This window comes from Agrilus planipennis, unplaced genomic scaffold (assembly GCF_000699045.2).
Source record: "Agrilus planipennis isolate EAB-ADULT unplaced genomic scaffold, Apla_2.0 scaffold124, whole genome shotgun sequence".
NCBI classification, from domain to species: Eukaryota; Metazoa; Arthropoda; class Insecta; order Coleoptera; family Buprestidae; genus Agrilus; species Agrilus planipennis.
The window spans coordinates 797,113-815,839 of NW_020438950.1; the positions used below are offsets into that span (position 1 = coordinate 797,113).

Genomic DNA, 18,727 nt, shown 5'->3' on the forward strand with positions numbered 1-18,727 from the left:
GATGCTACATTTTAGGATTACGTATCCAACAAGGTCCATTTAAAAATATGGATATCTACTTGCTGAAACTAATCCCGGCGTAGCTCACCTCAACGTGATAGGCACGTTAGCTTAATCGAATAAAATAATTCGAAGTGGTCTGTATTCTGTCGAAACTGCTAGACGCGGATCGCGATTTCGATCTTTTTGGATCTCATCAGCGCGTCGCAGGCAGCTCCGACAGAACACACACCAACCTTTACCTGCTGTCTTAACAGCGCGTTTTCGAAAATACCACAAATGGCGTGGTGAGCGCCATCTGTAGTACGATGCGCTGATGAGATTCAAAAAGATCGAAATCGCGATCCGCGTCTGGCAGTTTCGACAGAATACAGACCACTTCGAATTATTTTGTTCAATCAAATACCCCAATCTCTTAAAACTTTAATACCAGAAACACAAAAGAAGAAATAAATACAAGTAATAAAGGCAATCTAGTAAGTTAGAAGCAGAGTACTGAACATTGGATTTGTCGTTTGATTAATTAAAGGAAAGGAAAAATCGAGAACAAAAGAGCTGAAAGAAGTTAACGTTATAAAGTTGGACTTACGCTCTATTTATTAACGGCCGCCTTTGTTACTATGCGCATGCAGTGAATTTGCTTTCTTACATACATATGGCGTTATAACGTTTGTATATGCAATACATACATGTACGTATACATGAATAATGTGCAATGCACGTATATAGTGATTAACATCATCGAAGGTGTAATTTAACGTTCTGGCATGAAACGAACGCATAAAAGATTTTACTTCAAACAAACCATTCGTTTTTCGTTTGCTTACGTAAGTTACTTTTACCATTTCTCGAAAAACGACAATTTAGCTGCAACGGTGAGAGAAACCCTAAACCGGTAATTGTCCAGAATTGGGGCTCCAGACCAAAATCGCTCCCAAAATTCTTTCATCGATTTTGTATTTCTGTGTATATTTATGAATATATATCTGTTACAAGTCAACAATTATCTATGTATCTAAGGGTATATGACATATATATATATATAAGGCGAGTTGAAAAGTTGGTAGGCTGATCCATATTTGCCTCTACTAGTATCAAATCCATACGATTTTTAGTTAGCCCTGTGTATAAATTTGGCAACTGTTGCACCATTAGTATCTGAGTTATAGCATTTTTAGTGAAAGAACTTTCGTTACTTTGATAAAATGGATAAAAAGGAATTTCGTCACAAATCAATGAAATCGATGACAAAATTCCATGAATTGGGCTTCGAATTGCTTCCGCATCCACCGTACTCTCCAGATCTACGCCCAGTGACTTTTTTCTATTCTCAGAGCTCAAGAGGATGCTCGCTGGACAGAAATTTCGCGCCGATGAAAAGGTAATCGCCGAAACTGAAGCCTATTTTGAGGCTAAAGACAAATCGTATTATAAAAATGGCATCGAAAAATCGTTTGACCGCTATAATCGTTGTATCGCCCTTGAAGGGAACTAATCAATCAAAAATCAAATTCTATCACAAAAAATAATTTTTTCTATGCTAGCCTACGAAATTTTCAGCCCGCTTGTTACTATTCAAAAGTTAGCAAATAGGGAATTTATGGATCGATCCACACTATAGGAATGAATGTTTTTTCTCACACTATTGCTCAGGTTTCGATAGCGCATCATTCACTTTTCACCGGTTGAGGTGTGCAGAAGAATTAGCTGTGATTTTGGACAAAGATTATGAAACAATTCTAAAACGAAGAAAAAGGAAAAGAAGGATATGGGTGCATCCACATTTTTCCTGTAGCAATATTTTACTGGATCGAGAACGTATCCAGAGCGGATCTATAGTGGGAATCAAGTCTAAAAGGTCGTAATAAAAAAAAAGACACTAAAATAAGCAGAAATTTGAAAGTTGGTGAAACAGGAGCTGGCAAAAAAAGAAATCACCGTTGAAAGTTTTTCCGAAAATTGCAAAATGCCACATCTGTAACTTTTTACTGACAATAATTCAGTCTCGGTTATCCTCTGCAACTAATTACTTGTTTTTACTTTAAGTATGTCAGCAACTAATCCTTTGTGTGTCAATAAGTGGCTTACCACCCTATGACTTCCACAGCGTTCTTTGTTCTACTGTTTTTTTTCCGCCTAGTCTATCTCCTACACTTCGCACCCGTACAGAGATATACTCCAAACCTATACTTGTACCAACCTTTTTCGAATTTCTAAAAACGACTCAACCCTGCGCTGCTTTCTGTTTTATTCGCATTTTCCATCTTGATTACAGGTCTGATTTCGTAAATATCAAAACTCAGCGACTTTTCTAGTTTTTCGTTTCCAATTTTTAAGTAAGCTGTTGATTCTGCTATTCTTGGATGGCAATATTTGTTTGCTTTTATATAAATTAAGTACGTATTTCGACGAGTAATTTAGTAAAAAAACCTTTTGCACATTTTTATAGCCCCCCAAAATAGTTCAAAAGTGTCGGAATTTTTCAATATTCTGCGCAGTAGTCAAAAACTAGTTAAACTCGACTGACTGACAATAGTTTGGACGTAAACGATCTATAAAACTTTTATTAACTCCATACTATTTGATTAGTGTTGTAAAAGTTCCTAAAATATACGTAACAAGCCAAATTGATTTCGAAAATTATGATGCAGGCGTACATACACTAGTGGCGAGTTTTGAGAATCGAACATAGAGATATTCTCTTACATCAAATTATCAAACGCAGGCATCATCTTTTGAAAAATGCGAGAAGATACCGGGAAATTCGTAAATATACTTTCAGTTATCTTTTCATAAATATAAATAGTCAAGTATCTACTCCTTCCGTCCTGACTTATCTGACTTCCTAGATATCTACAATCGATCACTTCTAATATTTCGTTACTTATCATTATATTCGCTCTTTCCCTACTTGATCTTCCCTTGCTGAGCAGTATTTGTTGTGTGATATATGTTAATACTGCTATATCATCTGCAAATCTAAGCACACTAATTTTTTGCCCCTGTATAGCTATCCCTACACTTGTACTGTCTTTAATGATGTTAATCGCGTTCTTCTATGTATAGATTAAAAAGTAGAAGTAACAGTGTGCAACCCTGTCTGACTCCCTTCCTAATATTTACTTCTCTACGTTGCACTCCCATCCCTATAACTGCCTGTTGCTGTTTAAACAAACTAAGTATCACTCTTCTATCTCTGTAACTCATCCCTACATTTTTAAGTATATTTAACATCTTGTCCCACTTAACATAAGAAAATAAAGAATTTAAATTTAATGATCATCAACTCGAGAGAAGTAATCTCTGATGTGAAATTGTAGATCCCAAGGAGTAAGGCCTTGTCTAATATTTGAAAAATAATTCAGTTGACGACAGCAAATATCAGTAGATGACGATATGCTGTCGTAACTCGCCTGTGGCGTGCTGATGAGATTAAATAAGATAAAAAACGCCATCCAGTTTCGAGAAGTTATTGATCAAGAACTTCATCTGTTCTTATTAAGGCTTACAACATTATAGGGAACATAAACAAATATCCCTATCTTTTAAGATTATCGGGAAAAATAAAGTTGTGCTATTACTTTCGTGTTTTAAACAGTTTACTAAAACTACGCAATAAAAAAACCACTTAGTAACTTCGTTGGTTTTATAATGAATGCTACGTGTTAATCAAATAAATAAAACTGTCCACCATAGCCATAAACAGAAACTTACAATGTGATTGAATAGATAACGACAATTGTCAACACGCTACTGAAAACCTTTTTTTAAAAACTTGTCTATACATTCTGCATATGTGTGTGTGTGTGTGTATGTATGGGAAAACAAAAACCAAACCACAGGATTAAAATTTTAACTTTTATTTTCTATTAACATGAATAATTCAACTTGTCAGTTAGTAACCGTGAAATTTAGAACAATATGTATTATTGAACGTGTCTATAACGTGATGTGTTAATATTATAGTGGTTAGCGGAACAGATGATGTAATAAAAGTACTGACAGTGAATCATCCGTTTATAATTCTGGAAACTGGAGCAGAAAATCCGGATAGTGAAAGGGCTATCATCAATCAAAATAAATGCAATAAGATGCGGTTAAGTATTACGTAAGCAGAATTTTGAGAACAATTTTTTTAGAATAGAACAGACAGCGCTATGAAAGTCAATGAGAAATAGGCGAATGAAATTTCGGTTGTTACCTTCGGTTACTGTTTTGGTCCAATTCCCTACGATTTATACCTACATTATGAAATTATATTAGGTTGGTAGGATACCTTCTCAAACATATTAGAAACAGAAACAGGAGTTAAAAGGAGTAAAGTTACAGCCAGTTTACAAATGGTCATGATATCGGATGTTCTAGTTTTAGAGAAATATAAAGATTAGCTCAGGATAGGAAAGAGTGGAGGTGCGTGCCCAACCAGTCTTAGGACTGACGACATTATGAAGATGATATTAATGTACTGCGAAAATTATAATGCGATATTCAATTTAAGCCAAAGAAGATAAGTCCAAGATAACTACTCTCTTATTCATTCTTTTTTTCAACAATTAGTAAAGCTCACAAAAAGCCATGAATTTATTTATTTTGAATTTGGCATTAGAATATTACAAAATTAAGATTCAGTTCTTAGTACTGTTTTTTAAGCCAGATTAGGAATCAATTCAGCAGAGTACGTTAAAATGAAACTTACCTCTTGTTTTAGTTTCCACATCTATAACCAATGTATTTAAAAAAGAACACAGGTGGTTTTTCAATTATTTATTATTGATATTTTTGTATAAGGAATGCTGCATTTGAAATTATAGTTAATCTCTCTAGTAGTGTTCAATATCTATACATAAATTGGATTAAACCTGTGTGCACTATTAAAACATAGAAAATTGTATTCCGAATAGGAGAAAAACTGAAGAACAATAAATGGAAAAACTAATGCTGTGCTATGATGTTGAATGTGGACAGTCCACATCCAGCATCGGAGATGGTAGGACCTTTGAAGAAGCTCGTCAGTCATGCTAGCGAAACGTTAGGAAGCAACTCCAAACGACAACGGCTTTTATATCCGAATCAGGAGATTTGAGGTTTGAAAAAAAATAAGGAAAATCTCCACTTCTTCGATTGTAAAGCCTTATGATGGAAAAAGAAATTAGGATTTACACAGGAATGGAAAATGTGAATAAGAAACTAAAAGAAAGTGACCATTTACGAGTATAATTTAAGAAAAACTCATTGCAATTTTCTCAGTAGTTTTTGACAAGTTTAACTTGGCAATTTCAGTGGACAAAACTACCAGGGGAAATCAGCAGGAAAACCGCTACTTTTATTATATCGGCTTTCGAAACTCCGAAACGGCGCTAAAACTTTAATCGTTTTTCCAGTACGAAAGTCTGTCTGTGATTTATGAGTTGCTGCATTCAAAGAGGCCATAAATAAAAATGAAGACGACCCACGAAACGAACGACGAGAAATACTTAAGGGAAATGGACAGAATTTAATGATTACGTCGCGAAAAAAATAAAAAGAAACCACACTCCACGATAATAGAGGCTTCTACGTTTTACCCACTTGCCAAAATTTTAAAAACTTTCTACTATCTTAATAATCTCAAAATTGATAGTCGACACGTAAACGGTATTTTTAATCATTTCCTCATTATTATGGAGATTTCTTTTGCACTCCGAGCTTCAGAATAATAAAATTTTCAGGAAATCAATTAAATTTAACGAGTTAAACGAAGAGCCCATTTATACCTTAAAGTTTCAAAGTCTTAAGGTAATAAACTATTCATTAGAAATAAAAACCAGACTAAATAATTTTCAAACATTCAATTCTGCACTAACTAAAACAATTAGTACTTCGATTTGCATACATAGCTATATATTTACCTGGTACACACATACAAGTAAGCACAACGTTGATAAAACTTGTCATTTTTTAAAATCAAAAATTAATGATTTTTTCAAAAAATCACGTTTGTTTAATTTTTTTTGTAAATCTAGATTTTGCTAGTTTTTACTGATATTTCCTGTTCCAACAATTCTAACTATTTATAGTGTACAGACTCGTAATTACATGCTGATATAAGAAACAAACTTGGGTAATATAAAAGTTTCATTTTTCTTACACTTTCTTGTATTAAAAAAATTTTAAAAGTTTTCTTTTTGTAAGAAGCAGCTAAAGTCCATTTTAATTATTATAACAAACAATAAATACTAACATAAAAAATTTTCTAGGTTTTACTTCTTTAATGAATAAACACACATTGTGTCCAAATAACTTCACTTACTAAAATTAATCATGATTCTATTTCAAAAAAAGCAACAAATTTTAATCAACTAATTTAAATCATGTCAAGCCTGTGTTGTGCATAATAATCATTTGTGGCGATAGCAATGAATATGTAGTCTATATAAATATTATTTGATGAACATTATGGGGTTTTTTTGTTTGTTTTGAATGGCTTTGCGAGACTATTAAAACCTGACATTACATTAGAGTTGTCGTTATAACCGATGTTATTATATTATAACCAAATTCCGCTGTTTATTTTGTCTACATCATTTCACTCTTAATTTTGACGAAAATCATTTTCCTCAATTTTCAAGCAAACTTTTAAATAATAATAATAATCATGGTAAACACTTACATTTGGTACGGTATAGCTGTTGTATTCCTTTGGATTAATATTTTCAGTCTGCTTGTTCTTAAACGCCCTGTAGTTTTCACGCAGTTGCTTCCCATACTGAAACAACAAGAAAAAACACGTAAATAAATAATTATTATCTGACAAACAAATTACTATTGTATATCCATCCTCTTAATTTGTTTTTACTTTATATGTACGTATTTTTATCCCTCGTTCGTAAATTTTAGATTTTCTATTAACCTTTTATGGAATTATAACATTATATGTAATGCATTTCAAACTTTTCGACAGCAAAATACAAGCAATGGTAGTGAAAGGATAAGAATTTGAAGTGGAGGGTTTCATATCCCGAAGTTTTTAATACAGCTGGGTATTATCCGTACACTCGGTATCGGGTTACAATATTTGGAAATTCCGATACTATTTATGTACCCAAAGGCTGCATCTGAATCCATTGGGAAAATATATCAGTTACCCGTATCCGCCAGGTAATTCCTAAAGGATTCGTATTCGAATATTTTTCCTCTTTCCACAGTTTCAATTCATTATTCCCGCACTAAATCTATATTGAAACTTGCAGCATCATCAGTGTTTGATTTACACAAAAACGAATAAAAATCTTGAGCGAGTTTAAGTAAATGGCGACATTGGTGTGATATCTTGTGTGAAGTCCAAATTATAATTGCAAAAATATATTACATCCACTAAATCTCACCTGTTTGCGAAGACAGGACCGTAACTTCTAAATCTACATGTTGCTTTACTATCTTAAATATTGAAAAGCACTTGATTCAAACTATAAATTAAACAATCGATTATTGTGAAGTAGAAAGTATCCGTATCCATTATCCTGGGAAAGTATCCGGATATAGGTATTTAGGATACATTTTGAAAATAAAACATTCGTATCTTACATCCAGCATCCAGGAGCTATTGCTAGTGTATACATCTGATATCCGGAAACATTTTATTAGTATTCGAAACCCCTCTCTGGTACTTTACAATATGGTCTCCTACTTATGGATCTTTGATTTGATTTCAATTTTAATTCAAATTAAATATCAAAAGTACTTATTATTTTTAACATCAAACGTAATAAGATCATTGGCGATCATCATCATCATAAGGTTTTTAGCTCGAAAACTAATTGGATAATTACCTGTACTTCACTACTTCTTATCTTGAACCAATTCGAGCAACTTACATCTATTTGCGAATAGTAATCCGATCTAAATCTACCCCTCATAACTTCTACTTCTGCATCTAATACGTCTAGACTACTGAACCTTCATGTCCGCAACGATCCCCTACCAGCATATCTCGTCTATATTTTACTCACTTCCATAACCCAAAACCCAGTGCAGTGTATGGCTAAACTCTCAAACATGTGTCGAAAAGTTTTCATAGTCGGCAGGCTCACATACACGCATCCTTTTTTCAATAAAATACATTTTTTTAGTGATCTAAATTTTGACAATGATCTCTCTCCTTTGATAAATTTGACTGATAGTTCAGAAGAAGCTTTTTGAGTAAATTATCTAAACACTCGCCGGTTTCTTATTGTTTAAAATAAATTCTGGAATCTATAGAATTATTACGACCTCGTCTGTCGATCAAATTAAAATTAATTCTAGATTATAGGCTTATGAGATTGTTTCATGCTATGTGTATCGGCATATTCGAATGACTAATTATGAATTCTGAGGTATGGAAGTCCATAACTAGATCGTAATGATCCTTGGATTCTGCCATGACTACGACTGTCCGCACTAATAATACCCACAATTGAAGTGAGCGAAACTGATGTTCGTTTTTCAAAAATGATTTGACAGAGTTATAATTCGTTGAATTCGAACGAAGGGAACGTTTAAGCGTCAATCTCTAATAAGTGACATCAAAGAATTGTAAAATTGTAAGGAGTGGTTTAGAAACAGGCTTAAAAGCAATAAAAAAAAAAAAAATTAAACTACTTTTCCGAAAGGAAACAGAACGATAAAAGCAGTTTTTGGGTCACTAATACAAAAAACCGGCGAATTGTGAGTAAGATTTGAGTTTCGAAGATTTTTCCGGCTTTTTCCGAGTATATTTTAAGTTTCTCCTAAAAATTAGTCCCCGAAACGTATAATTATAATAGATATTACAATTAACAAATATTGTTTTTGCAATACAGCTGCACATTTGCAGTTTTGGGTTTGTCACTTGTGCTATAAAACATGGCTTCTTGACAAATTTCATGATTCTAGATTAAGGGGAAGTACGCTATACGTTTTGATTTATTTCATCATCATAAGGACGTCAGTCCTAAGACTGGTTGGACACGCACCTCCACTCTTTCCTATCCTGAGCTAATCTTCGCATTTCCCTAAAACTAGAACCTATATCTACTATCTGCGAACAGTAATCTAATCTAGGTCTACCTCTACCCCTTCTAACTTCCGTCTCTGCCACTAATATGTCTCTGACTAGACCTTTATTTATTTGCTAGTGTCAAAATATGCGGCATAAACGATAGTATCTTTTGATTGCATTGACTTGAAAGTTTAATTTTTCACAGTTCCAAGGGATCGCAGACCTGAGTATTCGATATTAATTACAAAAATTCTATCTTTACTGTATATATGTATGTGTATCTATATCCATTATATACATCAAACAAAAATTTAATGGTTACAACATAGCATGTTATTAGAATGAGCAAGAATGAGTAAAAATTTCCTTTTTTTTTTAATTGTTTTCTTATTGATCGAATAATGAGGTTTCTGAAATCATCATTGGGTATCGAATACGTACTTATTATTATATTATTTCGACAGATGCATGAGATTATCTTATACAAAACGTGAGCAACTTCAAGGATTACGTGGCACAGACAATGGGAGAAATAATTACAGAGCTCTTGAAAAGAACGAACGTTTGCGACACATATCCAAGACTTGTTACTGACAAAGCCAAAACACGAAATAAATAAAAAAATAATGGACAGCTTGCTATTATTTTTCGTTTCAAAATTGCACAGGACACAACATACAATTTAGTTATACACCAGGACTGGAACGAACAAAACATGTATCACAATATATAACTAACGCTTTTCGACAACCAATTTAAATTTTAGTAAGTGCTATAAATGTTGTGTGTTCCCCTTTTTTTTACTCAACCCAAAAAATTTTTCTAACCCTGCGATAACCTACAATTACTTATTTATGTTATATTCCTTATTGGTATAAAGACATAAAGGAAAATCAGTTTTTCTGTTTGTTTCCATAAAAATTGGAAACCTATGCATTCTTTTTGAAAAAAAATACATAAATAATAAAAGCTTATTTTTCTTTTTTCATTTTTTACTTATTTCTTAGCTATCAACAGGAACCTAAATATCATCATCATAAGGTCGTCAGTCCTAAGACTGGTTGGACACGCACCTCCACTTTTTCCTATACTAAGCTAATATTCGCATTTTCCTGAAACTAGAACAACCCACATCCTTAACTATTTGCGAACAGTAATCTAATCTAGGTCTACCTATACTCCTCTTAAATCCTGTTTCTGCCTGTAATGTGTCTCTGACTAGACCTTCATGCTTGAGAAGGTGTCCTACCAACCTATCTCGCCTATTTCTTATTGACTTCTGTTCTCCTATTCTTTCTAATATTTCTTCATTTCTAACCTATCCAAGGCATCCTCATCATTCGCCTATAACACCACGTTTCGAACGCTTCTAACCTTGTCTTTTTCGCAGCGTCCAGTGTCCATGTTTCGCACCCATACAGTGCCGCACTCCAAACATACACCTTTAACAATCTTTTTCGAATTTCTAAATTAACCGTTNAACCCAAAAAATTTTTCTAACCCTGCGATAACCTACAATTACTTATTTATGTTATATTCCGTATTGGTATAAAGACATAATAAAGGTAAATCAGTTTTTCTGTTTGTTTCCATAAAAATTGGAAACCTATGCATTCTTTTTGAAAGAAAATACATAAATAATAAAAGCTTATTTTTCCTTTTTCATTTTTTATTTATTTCTTAGCTATCAACAGGAATCTAAATATCATCATCATCATAAGGTCGTCAGTCTTAAGACAGGCTGGACACACACCTCCACTCTTTTCTATCCTGAGCTAATCTTCGCATTTCCTTAAAACTAGAACAACCCACATCCTTACTATTTGCGAACTCCTCTTAAATCCTGTTTCTGCTTCTAATGTCTCTGACTAGACCTTCATGCTTGAAAAGGTGTCCTACCAACCTATCTCGTCTATTTCTTATTGACTTCTGTTTTCCTATTCTTTCTAATATTTCTTCATTTCTAACCTATCGGTATCCTAATCATTCGCCTGTAACACCACGTTTCGAACGCTTCTAACCTTGTCTTTTTCGCAGAGTCCATTGTCCATGTTTCGCACCCGTACAGTGCATACACCTTTAACAATCTTTTCCGAATTTCTAAATTAACCGGTCGCGATCATAGAAGTGACTTCTTTTTATTGAAGGCGGCTCGACCCTGCGCTGTCCTCTGCTTTATATCTCTACTACTCCTTCCGTCCTGATTTATCTCAATTCCTAGATACCTAAAATCGGTCACTTCTTCTAATTTTTCGTCTACTATCTTTACGTTCGTTCTTTCCTTATTTTTTCTTCCCTTGCATACCAGTATTTTTGTATTACTTTTATTTATTTTCATACAGTACTGTTTTGTCAATACCTACTTAAATTTGAAAAATAATTTTTTACTTATTGTACAGTACCTGCTAACACATTTCGTTTATGCAAACTCCCCTTGTAAAAGTAAATAGTAATTGTATTCTAATCGTAAATCTAATTCTAAGTATTGTATGGCAAATAGACATTCATTTTACGAATTTAATAAAGTATTATATGGCAAATAAATATTTATTTTTCAAATCTAGTTTTTAAACATTTAAACAACATTTGTAAACTCTTGATGCTATGCTGAAATATGACGGAAGGCTAGGTCGACTTTGTTCATTGTGAAACGACCACGGTTAGCAATAGCAGTTTTTGATAGTTCACAACTAGTCGCGGTTATTACTAGACTTTGATCTTAACATACACAAGAGTATAATTCATGATGTAAAATTCAGCAAAATCTCATATATACCTCTACAATTATTAGTTCAATCGGTAGAGAATTTTTCCGACTTAAATTTGTTACCGGACGGGAGTTGTTCCTTGTTGTAGCCGGGGAAAAGTTAAGCATTCCTGTATATTTTTAAACTTCGAAAAAGTGTGCGTTAACAAATGGGGAGGTCCAAAATTGGCAAAAAACAGGTTTGTAGATCTAGAAGGGAAGGTATGCTTTTTAGAAAGACAAGTTTCAAATAAAAATTGTAAAGAAATTAGAAACCTTTAATTTGAGCCGCGGTCCGAATAATTTTGTCAATTAGTTATTGCAGAAATCCCAAATAAAATGGTTTTTACCAACTTTGGACCTCCCCCATTTGTTAACGCACACTTTTTCGAAGTTTAATAATATACAGGAATGCTTCACTTTTCTCCGGCTGCAAGGAACAACTCAACTCCCGTCCGATAACAAATTCATGTCGGGAAAATTCTCTACCGATTGGACTATGGATCCAGTTACATACACTGATGTGAAGCCTTCACTTCATGATTCTGCGATAGATTTATCTGTTTATTTGAAAGGAAATTTTCTCAAATCGGTAAGAAAAAGTAGAAAAAGAGTGAATATAAAGATAGCAGACGAAAAATTAGAAGAAGTCATTGATTTTTAGTATTTACAAAGTCAATTTAATTCAGGATAGAAGGGCCAGTAGACATAAAACAAAGAAAAGCGTAGAATTGAGTTGTCTTTAACAAAAAGAGGTCATTTCTATGACCGCGAACGATTAATTAAGAAATTCAAAACCAATTTTTAAAGGGATATGTCTGAGCTCACAGCTCTGTACGGGTGCGAAATATGGACGATGAGCGAGGCGAAAAAAGTTTCAAAGCGTTCGAAATGTGGTGTTATAGGGAGAATGATGAAAATTATATGGGTAGAGAAGGTTAGGAATTAAGAGGTATCAGAAAGAATGGAGAACAGAGGACTCTATGGAAGTCAATAAGAAATAGGCAAGATAGGTTCGTAGGACGGCTTCTCAGGGATGAAGGGCTGGTTAGAGACATATTAGAAGCAAAAACGGGAGTTAAGAGAAGAGAAAGACCTAGATTAAGTTCCTGTTCACAAATAGTTATGGATGTGGGATGTTCTAAGGGAAATGCGAAGATTAGATCAGGTTATGACGGAATAGAGGTCTCAGGACCAACAATCCGATAACAACGATGACATTTTTCTTAATAAAAATAATTAAACCGTGTTGATGCTTTCGCACCTCGGCAAAACGACAAACACATGTAACCTTACTGTTCAGTTAAAAATATTCCTCATATATCTACTGTTCTGCAGCGGATTCCTGTCCTTTGTAGGTATAAGTGAAGTAAACAGTTGAGCACGAAACGAAAGCTGAAGTGTACACAGCAAACATGCTGTAATATGAAGTTAACAGCATGGTTGCGAGTTACCTAACACTGGACCAGAATTGGTGACATCTCGCCTTACCACTGTTCTGTGATACCAGACACCAATATCAATTAAAGGTTATCATTTTCAAGTTTCGTGAGATATGGTTGATTAGGGGGTTGATGAAAGTGTTATGCAGAGTATCAAAAATATGTGAATTTTGCGTCACAGATGGCTCCTTACATATTAATTAGAAAATATGCGAAAGGGGTGGTGCAGTTGACAAAGTCCCTCAGAAATGAAGAGTGCCAGGGAGTGTAGCAGCTTGTTCAACGAACAAAAAGAAAGACAGTAATAACTGCAACGTGTCCTTAGCTGTGTAAGCAAGAGAACATGAAAAAAAGGGGGAAGCCATGCGGGACAAAACAATGACGACGCGACGTTTTCATCGTCAAAGCCCTATTGTATGAGTGTTTGTAATGTGTACCTACACACATGTATTTATATGGACACATTCACACGTCTCTACATACGGAACTACTCTCCATACACGTAGCTTCACAAAATCTCGACAGCCTATCCTATTAAGTTGCTTGATCACAACACAATCAGCGTTTCTAAAAATTACTCCTTAAATGTACAGGGTGGATGTAAAATTAAGAAATTAAAAAAAAATTGTAATACAAACAATAAAAGTGTCGCAGTTTTGGATGTACTTTCTAGATAATTTTACAACAAAGGCTGTTTGTCGTTGCCATAATTGCTAAATTTACAATTACCTTGAAAAGAAAAATAAACCGGAGGACAAAACGTTGGCAATTGTACAATAAAAAGATGTTATGAATTGGAAAATTCAGAATATATAGTAAAAAATATTGACTACAAAATCGGGGATAATTGAAAGGAGCATCCTCACATTCTAGAGAAAATTGACCTCATCACATGTCTAAAAGTAAAATTTTCAAATGACAAAAAAGATATATATTTAGTTGAAAGATACGTTTATCCTTCCCGAAATCAATAAATAAAAATTGTTTATTGTATCCTCTTAATTAGTGTATAACGTCAATGTCTGCTGTTTTACAATTCTCTGCAAAAATATCGTATTTTTTTCGAACACTCATTCAAAGCGCAAACTACAACATTGAATTTTTCAATAAATTGTAAATTTCACTTTCTGGCATAATAATAACACAATCAAAAAACTTAGAATGCCCTTCTATATAAACGAAAATCTTAGATATATACGGAAAAATACGCTACTTTTGCCGAAAATTATACAAAAAGGTGAATAATTTTAGGGAAAATAAACTTCTNAAATGGCCTTCGACAGGCTTTACAACAAAGCTTTATCTATCTTACTACAAAATTTCAAACCTCTGTTCCAAACATTAAACTCATGATATCTAGAACCGATAAGCATGTTTTTACTTTACGGCACGTGTACTACTGAATCCGCTTAATGTATCAACATCTTTTGAGTATGTACTGTTAGCTCGTGCCGAGGGGAATTTTATAAAAGATCTTACCGAGTGGACTAATTTCAAAATTCAAAAGAAGAAAAAATCAATAATTTTTTTAAACTATTGCCTACAGTTGATCATAATGATTAATTTTAATTGCGAATTTATCAATACATTGATTTTATTTTGGAACCTTAGAACGTATCCCCTATGATTCCATACCAATTACCATTCTATATACACAGTTTCTGTATTTATGGAGCGTATAACCCGCGAATAAAGAGCTTTTACTGTACTTACTGAGCGACATACGCCATAGGGGTTCCTTTTAAGCGCGGAACCCTGACAACAAGGACTAAAATCATAACGAGACAATAGACCATGATCATAATCATACCTTGGCGAGTCTCATGGCGGTCAACCAGCACGTGCGTGCTCGTTCCGAGTCGCAGGCGAGACAATGGAGCTGCTGTTGTCCGTTACCGGCACCGAAGACACTACCTCCTCCACCACCACCGCCGCCGACGCCGCCGCCGTTACCAACCACTCCTTCGACGCCACCGCGTATTCTTTTGTCTCCACCGCCGCTGTCACTGTCGCCACCCCCGCCGACGTTATTGTCGCCGTGACGGTTTTCCACTTCGGCGTCGTTTTCGTAGCGATTGTCGTCCAGCACGTCGAGCGTCGTCACTTCGTCCTCCTCAGTCCTCGTGTCCGCACCGGTTGCGGACGGCCGCAGGCAGAGACCCCACTCCGTCGGCGCCCGGAACTGATTCTTCGCGTTTAGCGTCGCGTACACGTAGTAGTCGGACAGACGTGCCAACACCGACAAATCACCACCGCCGCTACCACCACAACCGCCACCTACGCCCACCACGTAGACGCCGTGGTTCGCGTTTATAAAGTTAGCCGCCGACACCGAGTCCGACGACGCCGTGATAGGACCAAGCGGTCCAAACGATAAGATCTGAAACAAAAATTTTTTCGTACAACTAACTTGTAAAATCAGCATCACAAGCAAACAATGAACGCTAAATACAAGATTTTAAAATATTTATTACTGATCTGGTTAATCAGAACTAACCCAACCTACTACCCTGATCAGGCCTCATTGAACTCTAAAACGTGTTCGCTAACTTAGCCGCCCCATTTTTGAAGATATAAAAAAATAAGAAAGTAATTAAGATACGAAACACTTTGACGTTTTTTAATAGTGGTTAGTTTTTAATATGAAAACTCATAAAAAAATGTCAAAGTGTTTCATCTATATAGTGCATATAGTATATATATAATTACATTAGTTTGACAGATCTATGATCTAATAAGTACGGTTTGTCGTTGTTGCTACTGTCACCTCTTGTAGCTTAGTGGTCAGATCATTGGTACGTAAATCCAAAGGTCCCGGGTTCGATTCCCGGCGAGGGTGTGAAAACAGCAATAATTTTTCCTCATTAATTGGAGGTAATTTATAGTAAGTAAAAAATTCGAAAAATGAATTTTCATATTAATATTCCATATTAATTAAGATACGTCAATCGTGCAGTGATAATCCCCGCACCGCACAGGGGAGTCATTACGATCTAACTAACATAATTATTTCTTCACGCGTATGTCCATATTGATAGACAAAAANTCCCAATTTTCAATCACATTTAAGCTGACTTACAAACATCCTGTGTACTTCGTTCCCATCTACTGAGGGTTGCCTCAACAACGTTCACAACAGAGCAAAATTTTCATGGGAATAATTGGTAAGCGAAGATGGTTAAGGAGGTATTAACTGGAGCAGAACAGCGGAAAAGTCATCTGGGCAATATTAGTGTCCCATTATCATCATAAGGTCGTCAGTCTTAACACTGGTCGGAAACGCGTCTCCACTCATTCCTATCCTGGACTAATGTTAGCAATTCCCTAAAGCTAGAACATCCCACATCCTTTGCGAACAGTAATCTAATCTAGGTCTACCTCTACTCCTCCTAACTCCTGTTTCTTCCTTTAATATGTCTCTGACTAGACCTTCATGCCTCAGAAGGTGTCCTACCAACCTATCTCGCCTATTTTTTGTTGACTTCCATCTGTTCTCCTACTAAGTTGTTGATATAAAGAACTATATACATAAGAGAATAGAAACTTGAAAATGAGCAAAATCACAACTTCTGACGCGATAGCATTAAGAAGAACGCCTTTTCTTATCTTTTTACATTCAATTATAAAGATTTTTAAAATAGAACTTAATTTTAAAAGATTCTCTCGTACACTTCTTTGATTAAAAGGAAACCTTTTTCTGTATTACAAGATGAAAAATATTCCTTTTCTAACAAAGAAGCAAATCTTTTATATAATACATAAATGTAAAGTCAAAATTCACAAACGTCAACTTTGTATACCACACTTACACTATTAATCCATCATGTAATGACTGTTGCCACTCCTATTGACCTACCCAACAGGAAAAGGAAACAATTAATATTTAACGAGCGCTTTTTTACGTTATAGAAACGTCAGTTGGGGTGTCAAGGATTTGTAATCGCTGTATCTTTTTTGATATGTGATCTTTACGTAATATAAGATACACATAGTTTCTTAAAACAAACTGAATAATCTACACCAACTATATTAAAAATTATCAGGAATCTTCCGCCCTGTGTTTGTCTGTTGACGCAAAACCAGCTGGATAGATTTTATAGTTATTGAATATTATCACCACAAAACGGTGGCAAGTTTTTTGAAAATTGAAAAACCATTTATAAACAAAAAATATTTTAAAAAATTATTACAGGGGTTCGACATTTCGAGAATCCGGTCCAAAAATAGTTTCCATATAAAAATTTTAAGTTGACCTTAACATTACCATCAAAGTTATAACCAAGGTCACCATTGGATTTGGATTCCTGATCTCTATTTTAAGAAAATCTATACATTGTATACCTACATATTACATTTAGTAACAAACGATGGGCGATTTTTATTTTGAAACTTTTTAGGATTGGTGGGGAATACCACACGATAATCAGTGCTGAAATTTGCATCCGCTGCAGTATTGGTAGTCTTAAACCGACCCTTCAAATTTCAATCGCAAATACCGCTACTTTTTGCAAGAAAAGACACATTTTTGCACAGCATCGGCCAAACTGATTTTATGTAACAAGAATTATCAAGTAGCAGAGCTAGGCAAAGACCTCAGCAAAAGTGTACAAAGCGCTAAGCCCGTGGCTCTTACTTAAAGTCTTTTAGGTCTTTGAAGCCCCAATTGCATTTTAAAATCCAAGAATTTGGAATTACCTATTATGAAATTAGATTCAAATCCTTAAGCACTGCGAAAGTGCTTCAGTAGAAAACTTTGAAAAAGCTTGAAGGCCTTTGAATTGCCATTTATAAAGCACACACTGAATGGGCTACAAGCACATTTTCAAACAATGAGTACTACAGCTCTGCCCATTTCTACTCTATAGAGCGCTTTTCCAAAAGTCTGTTGGAAACATATAAAATAAAGCGATCGAAAACCATTAATTTCAGCTCTGAGCTAGTCCCAGCAGCGAAGAGCTAAGTTTCCCCCACATTGACGTGAATGTTCCGCTACCGCGACCTTTGCGAAAACTGCAGCAAATGGATGTACAGAGCACTGAGAAATTTTCATCGAGTTTGTGGCAAGGTTTCTCGTTCTACATGATTTTGAAAACGAAAATTACAAATTATAAATTTCAATAACCTACATTCACTTTTGTTTTTCTGAAACCAGTCGGGAATTTAAGAAATTACAAAACAATATCTGTTGGATGAAGTCAATTATTTTCGAATAATCACTTTCATCAATTTTTTCTCCTATGTGAATAAATTAAAACACTTTGAAACTTTAAAGGTGTATTATACAAGAAAGAACCATGAATATTTACAATTATAAGGGTGGATTGATAAGTTTCCGGCCTAACCAAGAGATGACGCCACTAGGCCTACCTTGAGGTGACATTCTATAGTACCATCCTTGGATAGCTTGTAGCTATAGTTTCAGCCCGATCTCCTTGCTAGTGTAGGTTTGACAGCACGCTGAACAAGACGCCTCTGTGGTTTTCGTAAAAATGGAAAAGCAGGAAAATCGTGCTGTCATCAAATACTTTTATTTGAAGGGGT

The 18,727-nt window shown here is 34.7% G+C and overlaps 1 protein-coding gene across 1 annotated transcript in view; it reads right to left on the reverse strand.

Moving 5' to 3' along the window:
- LOC108735027 (growth factor receptor-bound protein 14-like) overlaps positions 1 to 15,566 on the reverse strand; it is a 50,338-nt gene extending 34,772 nt beyond the window's left edge. Inside the window, exons 1-2 of the mRNA XM_018466814.2 lie at positions 14,997 to 15,566; positions 6,650 to 6,745 (exon numbers count right to left, since the gene is read on the reverse strand). Of these exons, the coding sequence (XP_018322316.1) occupies positions 6,650 to 6,745; positions 14,997 to 15,011 (111 nt within the window). The 5' untranslated portion in view covers positions 15,012 to 15,566. The remainder of the gene's footprint in view (positions 1 to 6,649; positions 6,746 to 14,996) is intronic.
- Between the last annotated feature and the right edge of the window lie 3,161 nt (positions 15,567 to 18,727).